At 39.4% G+C, this 20,548-nt stretch overlaps 1 protein-coding gene across 8 annotated transcripts in view; it reads left to right on the top strand.

The window, feature by feature from the left end:
• Nucleotides 1-20,548, top strand: part of LOC122551298 (diacylglycerol kinase beta) — a 544,642-nt gene that overhangs the window by 286,664 nt on the left and 237,430 nt on the right. For all 8 annotated transcript variants that reach the window (XM_043692997.1, XM_043693004.1, XM_043692998.1 and 5 more), the window contains 3 exons: nucleotides 914-1,002; nucleotides 3,057-3,173; nucleotides 18,563-18,661. In XM_043692997.1, coding sequence (XP_043548932.1) covers nucleotides 914-1,002; nucleotides 3,057-3,173; nucleotides 18,563-18,661 — 305 coding nt within the window. The remainder of the gene's footprint in view (nucleotides 1-913; nucleotides 1,003-3,056; nucleotides 3,174-18,562; nucleotides 18,662-20,548) is intronic.

Raw genomic sequence — 20,548 nt, 5'->3', positions numbered from 1 at the left:
GTGGAAGTAACTGTGGCCATGATTATGTGTTTAGTTCATTCCTGAATAGAGGAACAATCTTGACAACACTTCTCAGTGTGCCTTTCACTGGCAGCATGGTACATAGTGTAATTGCGTTCCTCCTTGAGAAAACACACAATTGTCACATTTGTAAGTGGACATCTTTTTTTATAACCCAAGTGTGCCTTTATTGAACTAAATGTATTGCAATTCAGCTGTGTAACAAACAACAACTTACATTTATAACAATCTTAACAGCAGAAAATGTCTCCAGGCACTTCACATGAACATTATAAAACAAAAAGCAACTGCACAGGGCATGTGTGAAACACTCCTGGAGTACAATGTTTTGGTCTCCTTTTTAAGTCATTCAGTGAAGGTTCACTTGGCTGATTCTTGGAATAAGGGCTTTGTCTTATGAGGAAACATTTAAGCAGCTTGGGCCATACTCTGAAGTTTAGATGAGAATTGATGTTACTGATACATATGAGATTCTGAGAGGATTGACTGGTTAGCTGTTGAGGAAATACTTCCTCTCACAGATGAGTTCAGAATGAGTTCAGATGAAGTTGTCTCCCACAGAAAATGAAGATGAAAAGGAATTTTGTCTCTGAGGGTCTCTAGTGTTTGGAATTAGCTTCCTCAGAGTATGGTGGTGACTGAGTCATTGAATATATTGAAAGCTGAGCTAGAGAGACTTTTGACAAGGGAGTTGAGGATAGAGAGAAAAGTGGAGTTGAGACCAACATAATTGTTTCAATAGATCAGATGCCTGTACCTACTTCTGTTTCTTATGTGCTTGAGTTAATGATTTAAATTATGCAACTTCAAAATGAACATAGTAGATGACATATAAGGCAAGTCCATATTGGGAATCAAGGATTATTTGACCTCCCTGTATTGTGTTTTTCAGTCTGCAAATACACAGTCCATGAGAGATGTGTATCCAAAGAAATCGCGTCATGCATAAGCACATACGTAAAGTCCAAAAGGAATACTAATGTAAGTGCAATTTCACTGAACATTTGCAGAACATGCAGATGTGTTTTAAACTTCTGAATACTGTGATTCTGAAAGTGGGATATTCATTAATGTGTTAGGATTTTCCTCAAAGCATACATTACAATCCTCTGGAATGAATACTTTAGCTGTTGTAAGCAAGCTCTCCAATAGCAAACCTCAAGCCCTGATAATCACAATCTCTGAATGTTAATTTTTCACAGGTTATACAAGATTTATTTGTAACAGTCTAACATTTGCAAAATTAGCTGTGCAATTAAAGTGATTGTAATTTAAGCACATTTTAATATGTGTGCCAGCGAAATATTTTTTGAACAGGCTTCAACCATGAACCCTATAACATTTATTGATCTAATGTGGTTTTCAAGGCACAAGAGAGCACATCCAATTACAAGTATACTCCCACTTTGCTAATTCTCCAAAGATTTACCCAAACGGTCAGCAAAATAAAACTGACCTTGGTTCCTGATCCCGTTTTCACCTGAGGAAATGGAAGCTCGTGGGAGCTGATTTAGTTTGGAACCCTGAATCACAGATTCACAGCACTGTTTTGGTACAGGAAATCAAAATAATTCTTTGGAAGCCCTTGCTGCCAAGTCACTGGTGACCTGCCATTCAGTGAGTTTGGGCTGTCCACCCAGTCTTTCATGCTGATTTATTGATAACTGTCTCTCACAGGGATAAAGCCCAGTTGTTAGAAATGCAATCCTTTAGATTAGAAGAAATGTCATCAAAGGACATTTAGTATCCCTGCACACTGTTCACAATAACAATGTTTGTCCTCTCTCCTTCCTGACATTGTTGACCAACAACCCCCTCCCACCCCAAACATTGCTTACCCTCCACCTGACACTGATCCACTGCCAAATGCTGCTCTGTTATCCTGAACTCAGACACTAGTAAAACCCTTCTGAATCCATGCTCCCCACCTCCTGGCATTGCTCACACCTCTTAAACTCTCAGCCCTTAATGCGCTCCACAGCTCTGCTGTTCCCTCTCAACACCGCCCCTCCTTGCGTGATGCCCGTGGCACAGATCATCATCGCCGTCATCATCATCACCATCATCATCATCACCATCATCACCACCATGCCTACAGGCATTTCCAACACTGCTCAGTCTACTCTCCTTCTCTTCACCTTCCCCACCAGATTGTGGGATGGTGCTGAGCAGGGTCTGGAAGTGGTGAACAATTTCAGGAGTAGGGTGAATATTGTCAGGCATGAAGAATAAAATGAGCCATGCTGGAAAAGGAGCAAGCAGTGTTGGGTTGATGGGTTGGATGAGCACAGCGTTTGCAACAGATATGGGTTTGTTTTGAAATGGCAAGTTCACTGCACTAAAGGCAGAGTTCGAGGATTATGTCTTCAGCTCTTGACATGAAAGAGGTCATGGTGTCTTTGGAATTGTGCCCAGCACTGGGCCCCTTATCCTGCCTCATTGCTGGGTACAAGCTGAAGCTGGATTGGAAGGTCCTAAAGCTCCAGCATAAAAATGGAAGCCTGTTGTCTCTGATGGGGTCGGCAGTGCACACTCTCACTTCATCACTGACCAAGAGATTCAGGCATGAAAGTTCCAAAAGAATGTCACAAAGAAATAAATGAATGCCACCAGATGAGATCAGTCCCATCAGAAATGAAACTGCTATCATTTTCAAAGGCTTGCTCAAGAGGGTGAATGCTAAGTTTGAGATTGTGATGCCTGCCCCTGAGGGCTGTTACACCACCCATGTGTAGTGATAGGTGACAAACTGTCTTGGAGCTTAGAGCAACTTACGGTTTTAAAATTAAATTGAATGCCACAGAAAGTGGTGGTGAACGACCTTTGAAAAGGTAGTTGGACCAAAAATTATTTTGTGGTGATGCAAGTAATGCTGCCTTTGCTTTCATAATATCACACAGTGTAATTTACCTCTGTGATTTTGAATCTCTTGGTATGTTCTAGATGCCCCATTTGATTCATACAGATGAGCTAATTCTCTAATTTGTCTTATTCAGCCTTAATAATCTTAGTCAATTTCTCTATCTCCTATGAAGGTCATGCAGCATGTTTGGGTGGAAGGAAACTCTCCAACCAAATGTGATCGATGCCGCAAAAGCATTAAATGTTACCAGGGTCTCACCGGTCTCCACTGTGTTTGGTGCCAAATAACTGTAAGTATTGAGGAAATAACATGCATTTTTTTCAATGTATGCGCAAAGATTATTGTGAAAACTGAGCAAAATTTCATGAGCACTAGAGGGCAGGCTGGTTTCTCAGTGCAGGCAAAGAGTCATTGCCAACTGCTGGTGAAATCTTAGCTAGAAATGCACAGTTTGGAACAAGGGTTCCATTAAAGAAGAAAAATTGTGAGTGTCATTGTTTGCTGTATTAAGATTTTTTCAAACTAATAGCATTTTATATAAAATCCAGACAATTAAAATCAATTCCTTTTAAATGGTGGGAGAACAGCGATAACAGTGATTCCATTTGTTCAGTTAAAACTATATGTTAAAAGACGTGGGCAAAATGAAAGAAATAGACCTTAACTATTGATTCGCATCATATTAAAAACACTTCATTTAGTTTTGATTGCATGCTGTTCATGGATGGTAAAATTGTGGCACTTGAGTGTACAACTCTTCCTGATGTTGCTGAAATTAAGTTTGTATAAATGCTGCCACACCTGCCTTCAGTTTGCATTTCCCCACATGCATCCATTCTGGTGCTTCCACTGCAGTTCCCTCTAAAAGTAAAATAAAACTCCTCTGCATGGTGTTGCAAGATGAAGTGATGTCCTGTGCTGGCACTATGTTATAAGATGGATCCTCAGCATTATTTATCAGGTTATATGAGTTAGCTGGACACTTAGTGACCATAAAGGAGATTTTCTGCAGGTATTCTACTTGTAGTTGGGCTCTGCTTTGTCCAGTGCGACTTGGTAGTCTGGCAAGAAGAGGCTCTAATCCTAAGCAGCATGTAGTTTATTGAATGATAACAATTAGGTATAAGTTGGATGGTGTGATAAACATTGTGACAAAAAAAATGAGATCTAGATCATTGGTCTTTCTCTTTGGAGATCCAGGGCTGCTGTCCCAATCAGGTCCTTATATCATCATCATACTGGGTAGAGTTCAATGCATTCCTCGTCTTTCACAACCAAACATTGTGGAAAAGGATAGACCAGATCGAAAAATGAAAGTTTTAATTTGAATAAGGCCAGTCTAGATGGTATTAAACAGGAACTTTCAAAAGTTGATTGGGAGAGGCTATTCACCGATAAAGTGAAGGTTGGAAAGTGGGAGACCTTCAAAAATGAGATACTAAGAGTTCAGAGACAGATATTCCAGTTAGTGCGAGGGGCAAGGCTAGTGTGTATGCTGGATGACTAGAGGAATCTGGTCAAGAAATAGAAGGAGGCATATGTCAGGTTTGGATAACTGGGATCAAATGAATTTCTTGGAGTATAAGGTCAGGAGGAGCATACTTAAGAGTGAAATCAGGAAGGTAAAATAGGGCCACAAGGTAGCTTTGGAAAATAGGGTTAAAGAGAATTCAAAGAGATCCTAAAATACATTAAGGGCAAAATAGTAATCAGAGAGAGAATAGGACCCCTTAAAGATCAACATGGCTGTCTATGTCTAGAACTATTGGAGATGGGTGAAATACTAAACAAGTACTTTGTGTCAGTATTTATTGTTGAGAAGGATGCGGAAGAACTTGACAAAATAAATTGTGATAACTTGAAAAATGTGATTGCTGGGCACCTTGTTGAAATATTTGTATCATCGATAGTCACTGATAAGGGCAAGTGCCAGAAGGCTGAAAGTTGACTAATGCAATGCCATTATTCAAGAAAGATGGTAAGCAAAACCCAGGGAACTATAGACTAATGAGCCAGAGTGGTGGTTAATTTGTTGGAGGTTTCTGAGGGACAGGATTTATATGCCCATTTGGAAAAATAAGGACTGATTAGGAATAGTCAACGTGGCTTTGCCCATGGGAAATCGTTTCTCACTAACTTGATTGAGTTTTTTGAAGAAATAACCAAGAAGATTGATGAAGGTAGAGCAGTAGACATTGTCTATATGGAATTCAGCAAGGCGTTCAATAAGGTTATGCATGGTAGACTGGTTAGCAAGGTTAGATCACATGAAATACAGGGAGAGCTAGCCAGTTGAATACAAAATTGGGTTGAAGGTAGGAGACAAAGGGTGATGGTAGAGGATTGCTTTTCAGACTGGAGGCCTGTGACCAATTGATGTGATGCAAGGATCAGTGCTGAGTCCACTGCATTTGTCATTTATATAAATGACTTGGATGTGAATACAGGAGGAATGGTTAGTAAGTTTGTGGACTCAAACAACTGGTCACATAATGGATAGTTGATAAAATGTTTCCTAAGATTACAAAGAGATCTTAATCACATGGGTCAATGAGATAAAAATGGCAGATGGAGTTCCATCTGGATAAATGCAAGGTATTGCATTTGGTACAACAAAAAGGGGTAAGACTTACACAGTTAATTGTAGAGCCTTAGGTGTTGTGGAGCAGAGGAACCAAGAAGTTCAGGTACATAATTCTTTGATGTTTGCATCACATATGAACAGGGTGGTAATAAGATGCTTAGCACACTTGATTTCATAGAGTCATAGAGATATATGGCATGGAAACAGACCCTTCGGTCAAACCCATCCCTGCCGACCAGATATCCCAACCCAATGTAATCCCACCTGCCAATACCTGACCCATATCCCTCCAAACCCTTCCTATTCATATACCCATCCAAATGCCTTTTATATGTTGCAATTGTACCAGTCTCCCAACACTTCCTCATTCCATATACGTACCACCCTCTGTGTGAAAAAGTTACCCCTTAGGTTTCTTTCCCCTCTCACCCTAAACCTATGCCCTCTAGTTCTGGAACCCCCAACCCCAGGGAAAAGACTTTGTCTATTTACCCTATCCATGCCCCTCATAATTTTGTAAACCTCCATAAGGTCACCTCTCAGCCTCCAACACTGCAGGGAAAATAGCCCCAGCCTCTCCCTGTATCTCAGATCCTCCAACCCTGGCAACATCCTTTTCTGAACCCTTTCAAGTTTCACAACATCTTTCCGATAGAAAGGAGACGAGAATTGCACACAGTTATTCCAACAGTGGACTAACCAATGTCCTGTACAGCTGCAACATGCCCTCCCAACTCCTGTACTCAATACTCTGACCAATAAAGGAAAGCGTACCAAATGCCTTCTTCACTATCCTATCTACGTGCGACTCCACTTTCAAGGAGCTATGAACCTGCACTCCAAGGTCTCTTTGTTCAGCAACACTCCCTAGGACCTTACCATTAAGTGTATAAGTCCTGATAAGATTTGCTTTCCCAAAATGCAGCACCTCACAGTTATCTGAATTAAACTCCATTTGCCACTTCTCAGCCCATCTAATCAAGATCCTGTTGTAATCTGAGGTAACCTTCTTCACTGTCCTATTTGCCAGGATTTGGCCCATATCCCTCTAAATCCTTCCTATTCATATATCCATCCTGATGTTTTTTAAATGTCACAATTGTACCGGCCTCTAGCAGCGTATTCCATATACGCACCACTCTTTGTGTGAAAATTTGCCCCTTAGATCCCTTACCCCTCCTCACCTTAAAGCCATGCCCTTTAGTTTATTGACTCCCCTATTCCAGGGAAAAGACCCTGTCTATTTATCCTATCCATGTCGCTCATGAATTTATAAAACTCTACAAGGTCATCCCTCAACCTCCAACACTCCAGGGAAAATAGCCCCAGCGTATTCACCCACTCCCTATATCTCAAACCTTCCAACCCTGACAACATCCTTGCAAATCTTTTCTGAACCCTTTCAAGTTTCACAACATCCTTCCTATAGCAGGGAGACCTTCAATTGCACAAGATGTTGAGTATAGGTGTTGCAAAGTCGTATCGAGGTTGTAAAGGACATTGGTGAGCCTATTCTGGAGTATTGTGTCCAGTTTTGGTCACTCAATTATAGGAAGGATATTGTTAAGCTGGAGAGAGTACAGAATAGATTCACCAGGAGTTGCTGAGAAGGTTTAAATTATAAAGAAAGGCTGGATAGGCTGGGACATTTTTCACTGGAGCATTGGAGTTTGAGAGATGACCTTCTAGAAGTTTGCAAAATCATGAGATGTATAGATGGGGTTAATGGAGGGTGTCTTTTCCCTAGGATGGAGGATTTCAAGACTAGGGGATACAGTTTTAAGATGAGAGGAGAGAGACTTAAAAAGACATGAGGGATAAATGTTTTATTCAGAGGGTAACTTGTGTGTGGAATGCACTTCCTGAGGAAGTGGTGGCTGTGGGCACAATTACAGTGTTTAAATAACATTGGGATAAGTACACGAATAGGAAAGGTTTGGAGGGATGTGGGCCAAGTGCAGGGAGGTGGGACTAGTTTAATTTGGGATTATTCTCAGCATGGACTAGTGGACTGAAGGGTCTGTTTCTGTGCTGTATGACTATGACACCAAAATTGGCAGTGTAGTGTGCAGTGAAGAAGGTTACCTCAGAGTACAACAGTACCTCAATCAGATGGGCCAATAGGCCGAGGAGTGGCAATGGAGTTTTGTTTAGATAAATGTGAGGTTTTGCATTTTGGTAAAGCAAAGCTGGGCTTGACTTGTACTGTTAATGATAGGGCCCTGGAGAGTGGTATCAAACAAAGAGATCTTGGGTTCATAGTTCCTTGAAAGTGGAGTTGCAGGTAGACAAAGTGGTGAAGAAGACGTTTGGTGTGCTTGCCTTCACTCGTCGGTGCATTGAGTATAGGAGTTGGGATATTATGTTGCAATTGTATAGGACATTGGAGAGGCCACTTTTAGAATGCTGCATTCAATCCTGTTCTGCCTCCTATAGGAAAGATGTTATTAAACTTGAAAGGGTTCAGAAAAGACTTACAAGGACGTTGCCAGGATTGTAGGATTTAAGCTACAGGGAGAGGCTGAATAGGCTGGGGCTATTTCCCTGGAGCGTCAGGCTGACGTTACTGAGGTTTATAAAATCATGAGGGTCATGGATAGGGTGAATAAACAAGGTCTTTTCCCTGAAGTGGCAAGTCCAAATCCAGAGGGCTTAGCTTTTAAGTTGAGAGACGAGAGAGTCCAAAGATGTGCAGGCCAGGTGAATTGGCCATGCTAAATTGCCCATAGTATTAGGTGCATTTGCCAGAGGGAAATGGGTCTGGGTGGGTTAATCTTTGGAGGATCAGTGTAGACTTGTTGGGCCGAAGGGCCTGTTTCCACACTAGGGAATCCTTTATCCGATTCTTTAGTCTTTATCCTATTACTTGTTACGAAAAGTTTAATACCCTCTCCTGAGGCCTCCCCACTTACCTTATTCCACAATTTTCGATGCAACTGAATCCACTCCGCCACCCCCACCCATCATGCACTACTGTCTCTTGGACACTCTTCTGCGAGGGTATAATTCCCACTAAACCAGGTAGGTGGTTTACGACTTTACCTGAAGCACTTATTAATATCCTGAATTTGTTTCATAGAGGAATTCACCAAAGCATCGTCTTAGAGTCCTTTAAATCTGATGAATTCCCTTTTAAAAGAAATTTTAATTTTTTTTATTTTTTGCATTATTATGGGTTTTTCGACCAGGTAATTTCTTCTTGACTATGTCCTGTATCTGTGACTGTTGGTCATCCCATCTCAATATTGCAGCCCTATGCAACACAAATTGAATCCAAGTAAACATGTTGATTCGCAACATGTGGGTACATTAATGTTGAAGCACGTAAATACTTTACATCACCTTGTAGATTAGGTCGAACATCTTCATTCCCCCTCAGTGGTAAATCCTTCATGTTCACACCCTCAGTCATGTTACTTGAGGATTGCCACTGACTTAGTTCTATAACTGGCACCGATTATTTTACCTTGGAAGATGAAGAATTGAAATGTAAATCTTGAATTTCTGTCTGTGCATCATCTGACATGAAACTCACATCTGTTATGACAATTTTTCACCAAGCCATGTTGATACCTGGAAAGTTTTTTTTATTTAAACATTGATGACGTCAAGTGGATTGGAGTGCTCATTCTTTTCAACTGCACCTTCTCAAAAGTTGCTTGTTTCTCATATCTGAGTTTTCTTTCTTGATGATAGAAATGGAAAACATTTCTGCCAACACTCTGTAGGCATAGATTTCCATCTTGTTGACCATCTGAGGCATATCTTTAATGCTAACATAACAATCTCAATGGGTTCTGCTTTTTGGGATCTACCATGAATTTAGGAACCCCAATAAAATCTTCTACTGAGTTGTTCCTTGATTGTTCAACAATTGTTTATTCCCAGGCTAGATATTTTCTGACTGGCTTGTCTTTGGACGGATTTGGTTTGTTTTGATCTGTTCACTGTCTGTTATGAGTTTTACTCCTTCTGCTACTTTACGAATATTGAAGTCAAGATATGTGTGGGCAAGCTCAAGAATATGAATAATTTTTACATTTCCTCCTATCTTGTGCTCTTTGTGTTGCGGTGTTGCCTTGCAGCATACCTGTTATCTTGAGTCATTCCACCTGAAACATGCACTTTCATCTCTGCAAGCTGCAACTTTTGTTCCTTCACAGGTGATAAATGATCTGATAAGATACACTTGCCCCTGTAAGTGTCAGTTTAAAATTAGTGAAATGTCCATTGATAGAAAAGGGTTCTGCCAAGCTCGAGGCAGTTGGATCATCCATTTCCCTTAGAGATGCATTTGATACCTTTCTAATGCTAGTAGCTCTACTACTTTATCACCTTTGTGAGAGTAGCCATTTGACTTAATGCTGCTCTGCACGTGTGCCCTATTTTTACACATGTTTTGGAAGTGACCTATATCACTGATACTGACTGGACTACTTTCTTGTCACGTGTTTCTTTTGAATGGAATCTGTCACACTTGTGCATTCATCCTGCTTTCTGTTTCCAGGACAATTGAAATAGTATTCATCAAAGACATCATCTTTGGACTGAAATAAATCTGGCAAGGCGGCATCACTGATTTCAGACAATTCCATCTCTTAGGAATTCTCTTCTCAGTCTCAGTTCTCCAGTGACCTGTTGAAATCATTCATTAAATTATCACGATTCCCCAGATGCTGAATTCTTCTGATAAATCTTGCTCTTGCAAGAAACTTATTTTTTCTCAGATTAAAATTATTATTAAAGCTTGACTAACTTCTTGAGAATTATCTGTGCCACCTTTTATGTTTTGGCAATTGTAACGTCAGCCATATCGACTTGACTCAGTGTCTGCTCACTCTGTATGGTGGCAACATTATGCACACTCTTTATTTAAGTAGCCTTTTAAAGCTTCTAACCTCAGCCTGTTCTGTACTTTCAATTTAAAGATATCCCCTTGCCATAATGAATTTTGAACTTTGCTCATGGACTGTTTGCTTCCTTGCTGAACCTCTAATTGGGATTGCTTCTAAAGGTCCTTGTTTCCCAATTGAACCTGTAACCACACGATGTGTGATTGGCTTCTCACTCACAATTACCACTGCACTTTGCTTTCCAGGTCTAACCTAAAGGCTCTACTATTAAATGTTTCTTCTCCCTTGCTGATTTTTCCACAGCTTTGGTCGCATGCTGTTTGATTGTTCAAGTTCTGCAGCTACCAACTTTCTATATAAATAGTTCTTAAAGACGTAGCATTTTAAAATCTGTAAATGTCTATTGCTGCATCCACTGGAACTCACTGCTCTGGAGTTCTCACCATGTTACCTTTATGGTATTAAGCAATGATGTCCACCACTGTTACCATGTTATCTGTGTTGTGTTGGTTCAAGTAGCAAATTTGAAAAGTGCAGATGTAGGAGGTTTGAGCAGTTACTGTATTGTATTCTGTGTATGATAGAGTCTGATGTCAGTGTGGATCAGTTGTGGATGAAGTAAACGGTTAAGGTGGTCGATTGGGCGTAGGTCACACAGCCTGCTTTGTCCTGGATGGTGTTAAGCACTTTGAATGTTGATGAAGTCGCACTCATTCAGGCCACTGAACTCTCTTCGATCATAGTGCTGCTTTGAGCCTTGGACAATGACGGGCTGGTTTTGGGAACAGCATTGTGAGTGTACTGACAACACTTGGTGGTGGTGACAGCAATTAAAGATAAGCAGTGGATATTGGCCTTAGCCTGAAAAGCATAACTTACCGCAGAATTCCCCACCTTTGAACCTGTTCTTGTAGGCACAGTATTTGTATGGCTAGACCAGTTCAGTTTTTGGTTAATGATGATTCGTACAATGTTTACAGTGGGTAATTCAGCAAAGATGATACAGTCGGTTCAGTTATAATGCGTGTTTCTTCAACACAAGTTGGCTTTAATGCTATTGAAGAATTTAGACCATTACTTGTAGAACGTGCAATTTTCTTACCTGTATTGGGTATCACGCGATTCCAGCCCATTAGTTAAAATGATGTGACCATTGTACGATTTCCTTATAACACCGTTCCATTCTTGTGCGAACCTATCAAGTTATATCAAAGCCGACTGTATTGAAAAGGACACACTCTATCAGGATATCACAAGAATACTAATATAAAGGGGAACAACATTTATTACTGTTTGAGAAGAGAGTGTTGATTAGTTGGCAAGTGCACTCTATTTGGTCGACGTGTTGCCACAGAGAAGACACCAAAAATGGCAATTAATTTCTTCAGTAGACTACAGTACTACACCTGGGATATTTCTGCATCCTGTGCCTTCACTCATTTCTTGTGAAGGGAATCAAATATCTGAAGAGTATCATTTCTGATCCTGAGAACTTTGGGAAGATGCTGAGAGGGAACTTTCACTCAGCATTTCTCATTAACAATGATTACACACACTTCGGTCTTGCCTTTTTTCACTGATTAAAGTGGGCTCCCCCATCATTAAAGCTCAGGATATTTCTGGAGCTGCCACCTCCCATCAATTGTTTGATTGTCTACCTCCTTTCACGATGAGACATAACTGCATAGATTTAATCTAATCTGTGGGCTGTGTCCATTGAAAACTATTTCATGCTGTAACTGCGATGCATTATCTACAGGAGTGACACCTTTTGATAACAAGACATTATATCTAACACACAATTGAACAACGTTGCATGAATTTGTGCTGGTGTGATGCCAGGTACGTAGGCTATGCATCACTGCGACTAGCTGATTGCAACTGCTTTCAATTGTTCTTATTAGGCAGAATACAGATTATACCTAACCAGCCCAACCTTGCAAAATGTCTAGTATTAAATATTGTTCAATGAATGACAGCACTTGCTGAATAACACGGAGTATGCTAATAACTACTCCAGATACCATTTAAAATATCAGTTGAATTTGTATGTGGCTCATTAATGCATGCTAGAAGTCACATGCACTCCCATGTAAGGACCTATTCTCTGTAACTAAAAAGAATTTGGTCAAACTTTGCACCGTTTTTGAATTATTCAGGAGCTTGAAGAGCCTATAGTTCACCATTCCTTTCTTGATAACAATGTCATGGCTAATGAGAGGTTATTTGGCAACCATCAGCTCTCCTTCCTCTTGTAATATAACCTGTGATCATTTGAAATTGGTATTGTTGTATTTTATCCTGATGAATACAAGATGAGAAGCTTTGACAATGTGTCTGTCTTTCAGAAATATCCAAATTCTATTCTGACAAGAAACTTCAGGATGTTTATTTTGTGGTGACTTTTATTTTGTGGTGACTTTTATTGTTGCACTTTGGTAAAATGGGTGCTATGGCTGTAGTAACCGAAGGAAGGTAACTGGTGTTTCAGTTTCTGACATTGCACACTCGTATGTGTTGACAAGGGCTCAGGCTCCTGCACCATTTATCTAATTCCCCTTACCTGTCTGAGTCAGTCATACGGTCCAGTCCTTATCTAACTTTACATGAGGGGTGGCTGACTCCTGTGTTAAATGTCCTGGTAACTCACACTTTCCATGATGCTTTGAAATGCCTCAATCTCTCAAGCTGAAATTCCTTGAGTTTCAGACACTGTGGCAGACGTGGGTGCTGGAATGACGCTGCTGTCCACAAGCCTCCCACATGCTGCAGATGTGGAACACTTCCTGTGCTGCCACATCCATCTAATCTTGTTTTATATATTTAATAAATATTTGAAACCAATAAATTAAAGTTTTAAAAAATTCCCTTGCTTCTCTGCACAAAGTTTCCACACTCTTGCAAATTCTCAGTTGCCCATCTGCTAAACATTTCTCATGTTTTAAGTTCTAAATGTTGACGCTAGCTTAGTTTGGTTCAGCTAACATCTCGTCAGAGAGTCTCACTTTCATTAAATTCTTAGCTTCCAAAGCCTGTTTATGATCAACTCCATTAACATTGTGCCCTTTGTCTCACAAATATCCACATTAGCCCTCCTCATCACACTGAGAGACGTCAGTACTCAAAACAATACACTGTTACTCGGCACCCAATGCTAATTTAACTCCATCTCAGATGAATATAATACTGCTAGAGGAGAGTCAAATACCTGCCACAGCGTTCTGCCAAATTTGAGGTGGATTTATGCTATGGACTCTTGGTCCGTAATAACTGAGTGGAGGCCACACAATGTCTGCTCATAATGAACCTTCAAAAAGAGAAGACATCTGTTATCTTGTTGTCATTTCTCAGGATGCAACTTTTTTAAATCCACAGTCCTCAAAAATGGCTTCCAGCATGCTTAGAAAATAAGATCTATCATTTCTCCAATTCATCATATTTTGACTAATAATACACAGGTTCAATGTTCCTCTAATTTTTAAAGCGTTGTTTCTCCTTGGTGAGGGAGCAATATCAAAGAACTGAATCTCGCTTATGTATCTACGTGTAAGTGAACATTTTCAAAAGTCATGGGGCATGTTATCCAATTTGCAGCCTTTCAAGAGATTGTTGCTTAGCATGATGGAATTTACAAAGAAGAAGAAGAGGGACTATATAAAGCTGGGCAATGAAACGAAAATAAAAGTCTCTGGTTATTCACGCTGCAGCTGTACAGAACTCTGGTGCGGCCACACTTAAAGTATTGCGTGCAGTTCTGGTTACTGCATTATAGGAAGGATGTGGAAGCTTTGGAAAGAGTTCCGACGAGATTTACTAGGATGTCGCCTGGTATGGAGGGAAAATCTTACGAGGAAAGGTTGAGGGGCTTGAGGCTGTTTTCGTTAGAGAGAAGGAGGTTGAGAGGTAACTTAATTGAGACATACAGATAATCAGAGGGTTAGACAGTGAGAACCTTTTTCCTCTGATGGCGATGGCTAGCATGAGGGGACATAGCTTCAAATTGAGGGATGATAGATATTGGACACATGTCAGAGGTAGTTTCTTTACTCAGAGAATAGTAGGGGATGGGAACACACGGCCTGCAATGGTTGTAGACTCGTCAACTTACAGGCATTTAAATGGTCATTTGGATAAGCGTATGGATGAGAATCGAATAGTGTAGGTTAGATGGGCTTCAGACTGGTTTCACAGCACGGCGCAACATCGAGGGCCGAAGGGCCTGTATTACGCTCTAATGTTCTGTGTTCTAGCTGTAGAAGGATGCTTCAGAAATGTTGACTTGATGTTTTCTTCATTTGAGTGGGAGAGGGTTAAATATTAGCAGAAGGAGATCTAAGAGCTGACTTGTAATTCGATTGAAGTTAAATAGATTCAGTTGTTTGTGCCAAGGGTGGTTCATGGAAACTGCAATCACCAGAGCATTAATTATGTAGGATCCTGAGTTTGTTTTCTGTACTTGCGATCTTCAATGTATCTCTTTGAAGTGCGATCCTATAGAAAAACCCTTGTCATATCACAAGGGTGTTCACTCTTTCTGAAACATTGCTAGATATTATTTTTTAAAAAGTTAAATTGACAGCTTGTAATAAATAATGTTTTCTGAATAAAATGTGTTTTGTGACAATAGACATATGTGACTAATTTAAATAAATCCTTTGTTGTGTCATTGCTCTGCATATGGTAAAATTTTAATCCAAGCTGACTCTGAATTTAATTTTAATCAATTCTTCCAGTTTGTTTTAAATCTTTAAATTGTAAATAAGACAGATGCAGCATAGATGCTATTATTGTAAAAGAATTATCAATACTTAGATAAAATTCAACTTAGAGAAAGCAACACTGTACAAAGAAATCTGTCCTATTTATATATATATATATAAAATATATTCTGCATAATTTTTAAAATTACTCTCAGACAACAACATGATTTCAGTATTACGTACTTCCCACAAACATTGTTGGCATCTATAGATCCTTCGCCACACTGTTGGTATGTAATCTTAATGGTGAGTTTCAGGCTACATGGTAACGTAATGTAAACATTCAAAGCAGATTGAAGTGCACTTCTGAGGTGATTCCTTTGTTCAGTCAACAGACATCTTGTTATTGAATCAGTCTGAATATTTGGACCTTACATGGAATCATGTAGAACATTCTAACTCCAATTTTCCAAAGCTTTGCATAGATCATTAGTCTTCCCTGTGCACCAGAAAATGAGATGCATATAGAAATTGGAGGAACTCAACCTTCTCATGAGTGGTTTGCAACTAATACACATGGCCTCATTTCTGCATTAAAATTGTGTTCCAGGTGATCCCATTGAGTTTTTCAACTTTTGGTGAAGCAAAAGTTCTTTAAATTTACTTGCTCTTGCAGGTGTCAGAAACAATGTATAAATTTAAGTTTAATTTACCTTGTACATTTTTATGTTAAGGAAGAGGGAAATAGGCTCATCTTTAGACTTGTTTTTATGAACTTGGCACCCAGAAATTTGAAGGCCTATGTTTATGTATTTTTAATGAGATTTTACAGCCCTTGATGTGAAGAGATAGGTTTAGTTGTTGAGTGGGGGGTTTTCTGTGTGCGCGGATAGACAGAGTGAGGAGCATCGAGATGTACAGTCCAGGAGGCTTGAGAAACGGAGATAATGTGGACCGTTTGAGGAGGTTGGAATGCTGAGCTCACTTTGATGGTTTGATGCAAATAATTTGCTCTGCAAACTTGACAGTACCAGAGCGTAAACAAAGGGAATTGCAATGATTCTACAAGATTTGAAATGGCCTTGGAAGAATTTACATTCATTACAGATAATTAAAAGGGCTACAATGAATTGATTCCTTGTGAAAAGAAATGCAACCTTTTTGCCATCGGCCACTAATTTTCAGACTGTTTAGTCATTAGCCACTCTCATCCCTGCAATTAGTTTGGGGAAATTGATGGATCTGCAGATATCCAGTCAAGACATTATTGTTTCTCTTCAATAAAAACCTCATATATCTCATCAGAGTGTTGGACATGCATTAATAGCGTCAGGTGATGATAAGAATTTTCAAATGCAAATTAGCTGCAAGTCGCACAGACAATTCCTTCACACTGTAATCCAAGAGTTCAAAAGTGAGCTAAATTGTGCAAATGTGATTGATGAAGAGTATAACTGTCCAGTATAAGAGGATAGTAAGAATTATAAATCTTGCAGTTGTCATGAATCTTGAGGTCTGGGAAAAAAGCACAAAATGTTTGTATCTTGCATTTTATTGATCTAACTGCATGTTTTCTACAATAATATGTAGTAAGGACAAAACTTTATCATAGCTAATATTGACATGAGTTAAAACAGACACTGACTGTGCTTTGGAAAGATTTTTGGATGGTTGAGGCATATTTGTAGATGTGTTCAGAGATGTGTGTAAAACCATGAATCTCATTACAGGTTGTTCTGCTATAACGCGAGTTTTCTTAATGCAAATTTGCTATAACACAATTAACAAATTGGGGACATTGTTTCTAAAACTTGAGCTTTTCAAGCGTGTGTTGGCTGTAACGCGATTACATGAACACTTTAAGTGCTGTTTCTAAAGCATGATTTTTCTATCATGCAGCGTTGCACAAAAACGCAGCCATCATGTTATAGAAGAACTACCTGTATCTTGTATATGCAGCTAAAGTCCATTCAATTGTGATCTTTCCAGAAGTAATCATGCTATGTTAGCTAATTGACTGCAGTGTGAATTGATAACTGCATGGACAATTCATGCAAACAATTTTCTTTCAGTGAATGGAGAATGTAATCCTTTCCAACTATTTCTGTGAGCAAAATCCCAAATTAACCTGCATTTTTTTGGTGATAATCCTCCTACTGGAGAAGGACTACAAAAGCTTCAATTTTGTTATGTTTAATTCTTTAAATGGAAGGAGACTTTTTTTTTAATTAAGACTGAGTTATCAAACAAAGTGTTGTAAAGCACTGAGACAAAGTATTAGATTATCTGAGTTTTAGTTTAATTCAACAGGTTTGGCATACTGTAAAAGAGGAAGGTGGGGAATGGAAAGGCACTGGTAAGCCAGCAGGTTGTGACGAGACAATGCAATTCCATCGTAGTAATCAAATCTCAGATTTTGAACATCTGATAGAAGTACCAGGATCCTTATATGTCAAATGTTCACAATATTTTTTACAATGATCCTGATGAATAGAATAATGTAAATTGAGTGCTCAATAATTGAGGGATGCATAGTGGTTCAGTGGTTAGCACTGTTGCCTCAGCGCCAAGGAGCCAGGTTTGATTCCAGCCTCGGCAACTGTCTGTGTGAAGTTTGCACGTTCTCCTCATGTCTGCGTGGATTTCCACCGGGTCTCCAGTTTCCTCCCGCAGTCCAAACATGTGCCGGTTGGCTGGATTAACTATGCTAAAAATTTCCCCACAGTGTCCAGCAATGTACAAGTTAGGTGGGTTGGCCATGGTATAAAAAAAAAGCATTCAAGGTTATGAGGATATGGTGGGTCTCAATGGAATGCTCTTTAAATGGTTGTGCAGACTTGATGGTCCAATTGGCCAGTTTCTGTGCCATAGAATTTCTATGTTTCTAATGGTAATGGATGTGATCATGGCAGATTTATTACCCACAACCGGTACATGAGTGAATTAAGTTCCAGATGGGAGCATTCATTGGGGAGGCGCAAGATTGTGGGAAGTGCAGCAACAATCATTACCAGATTAAATATTCAGAATGATGACCCAGGGATGTCCAGAGACAGGATGAGCTCCTTATGCACCAAGTGCTTCATGTAATTTTATTCCTTGAATTTGGCTTTAAGAATATAATACTATTGATAAAATATTGAAGAAAGCTACTTATTGTTTTATGATTCGGAGATGCCGGTGTTGGACTGGGGTGTACAAAGTTAAAAATCACACAACACCAGGTTATAGTCCAACAGGTTTAATTGGAAGCACACTAGCTTTCGGAGCATCGCTCCTTCATCAGGTGAATCACCTGATGAAGGAGCGACGCTCCGAAAGCTAGTGTGCTTCCAATTAAACCTGTTGGACTATAACCTGGTGTTGTGTGATTTTTAACTATTGTTTTATGCATATCTATAAATGAGCCAAGAATTTTGATTTTTGACTTAGTTGAATTATGTTAGAATCAGTGTTGCTATATAACCCTCCATTGTTGACCCTTGAGTTTATCATTAGCTTCTACCTTGAGTTACTTAAAGCTTATTTTTTTCCTCTACAGCTTCACAACAAATGTGTCTCACATATCAAGCCTGAATGTGACGGTGGCCAACTAAAAGACCACATTTTGCTTCCCTCCTACATATGCCCTGTAGTTCTGGTAAGACATTGACCATTTAGATTTCCTTGTAGAACACCTGAGCATTTTAAGTGTCATTTTGCTCTACTTTTCTCCTTCTCCTTTAGAATTAAGCTTCTTATATTCTTGCGAATAATTAACATTGACTCGGTTGAAATATTCAACCAACAGTGGTCCGTTTCTTGATTCAGCAGAGAACAAAGGCAGCTACAAAAGTAGACTGCTGATTAAATTGGGCAGAATAGGAAAAACAGCAAGGTCGACTGAAAAAAACAGAGTTCAAGAGGAAATTAGTCAGAATATAAGACCAGGTAGTGTGAGTTTCTCTAAATATCTAACAGCTAAATAGCAAGAATTTAACAAAGTGAGTATTGATTCTGTAGAAAGTGAGTCTGGAAAATTAAGAGTGAAAAATAAGGAGATGGCCGGTAAATTGAACAGGTGTTATGCACCTATTTTCACTACTGATTAAAGAAGTAATATCTTAGCAATTATAAATCAGGAAATTGAAGGAAAGGTTGAATTATAATCATCACAGAAGTGGTACTAAATAAATTACTGAGACTGTGGACAGAGCAGAGGGCACATAATTTAAGTTGAAGAGCCAGTAATTTAGATAAAATATGAGAGAGAATTTTTCTCACCAAGAATGTGATAGATGTATGGAATGGGCTGCCTGAGAGGGTGGTTGAGGCAATTACCTCCACAGCATTTAAAAAGTATCTGGATGAGTCCTTAAAATGCCAGGCCATACTAGGCTGTGCACCAAGTGCAGGTAAATGAGATTAGTGTATTTTTGTGTTTGTTGGTTGACATAGATGTGGTGGGCGGAAGGGTCTGTTTCTATGCTGTTTGACTTTGACATGTGCCCGGGTCCTGATGGATTGTAAATTAAACTCTTGAAAGGCAATCAGGCTGAGTTAACATAGTTTTGTGAAGGGGAAATTATGTTTAACAAACCTATTAGAGTTCTCTGATGACATAACAACTGCTGTGGATAAAGAGGAACCAATGAATGCATTATACAGCTGCTTCCAAAAGTATTTGATAAAGTGTAACATCAAATGCAGTTGTGGAAAATTAAAGCTTAAGTTGTAGAGTTCCACATATTAGCATGGGTAGAAGAATAACTTGCTAAAAGGAAGTTGACTCAAACGGGTCTTTTTCAAGCGAGCAAGGTATAACAAGTGATGAGCCACAGTGATCAGGGCTGGGACATCAACTGTCCATTATTTAAATCATGACTTGGATGAGGGGACAGAAGGTATAGTTGTCAAATTTTCCAACGACACAAGGGAAAATAAGTGAGTTATGAAGAGGGAAAAGACGTCCTGGAAAAAATAAAGTGGTTAAATGAGATGGCAAGATTCTGACAAATGCAGTATAATGTAGGAAAATGAGCAATTGTTCATTCTTGGCAGAACTGAGAAATGCAGAGGGATATAGTGTCCTCATGCATTAATCGCAAAAAAGTTAGTTTATAGGTCCAGTGAGTAATTAGGAAAGCAGATAGAATGTTATTGTTTATTGCAAGGAGAATTGAATATGAAAGTAGTGAACATAAGTTTTAGTTTTACTAGGCACTGGTGAAACCACATCTGGAGAACTCTATATAGTATTGGTCCCTTTATTTAAGGAAGGATGTAAATTCTGTGGCAGCAGTTCAGAGAAGAATGACCAGGTTAATACTTGGAATATTAAGAGCTGTCTTATGAGGAAAGGTTGGGCAAGCAAAGCTTGTTTCATCTGAAACTTAGAAGACTAAGAGTTTGATTGATTGATTGATTGAAGCATGCAAGAGGAGAAAGTGAGGTCTGCAGATGCTGGAGATCAAAGTTGAAACTTTATTGCTGGAACAGCACAGCAGGTCAGGCAGCATCCAGGGAACAGGAGATTCGACGTTTCGGG

This window comes from Chiloscyllium plagiosum, chromosome 7 (genome assembly GCF_004010195.1).
Source record: "Chiloscyllium plagiosum isolate BGI_BamShark_2017 chromosome 7, ASM401019v2, whole genome shotgun sequence".
In the NCBI taxonomy this organism is placed as follows: Eukaryota; Metazoa; Chordata; class Chondrichthyes; order Orectolobiformes; family Hemiscylliidae; genus Chiloscyllium; species Chiloscyllium plagiosum.
The sequence above is the reverse complement of the archived record's forward strand: the minus strand, read 5'-3'. Positions and strand labels throughout refer to the sequence as shown.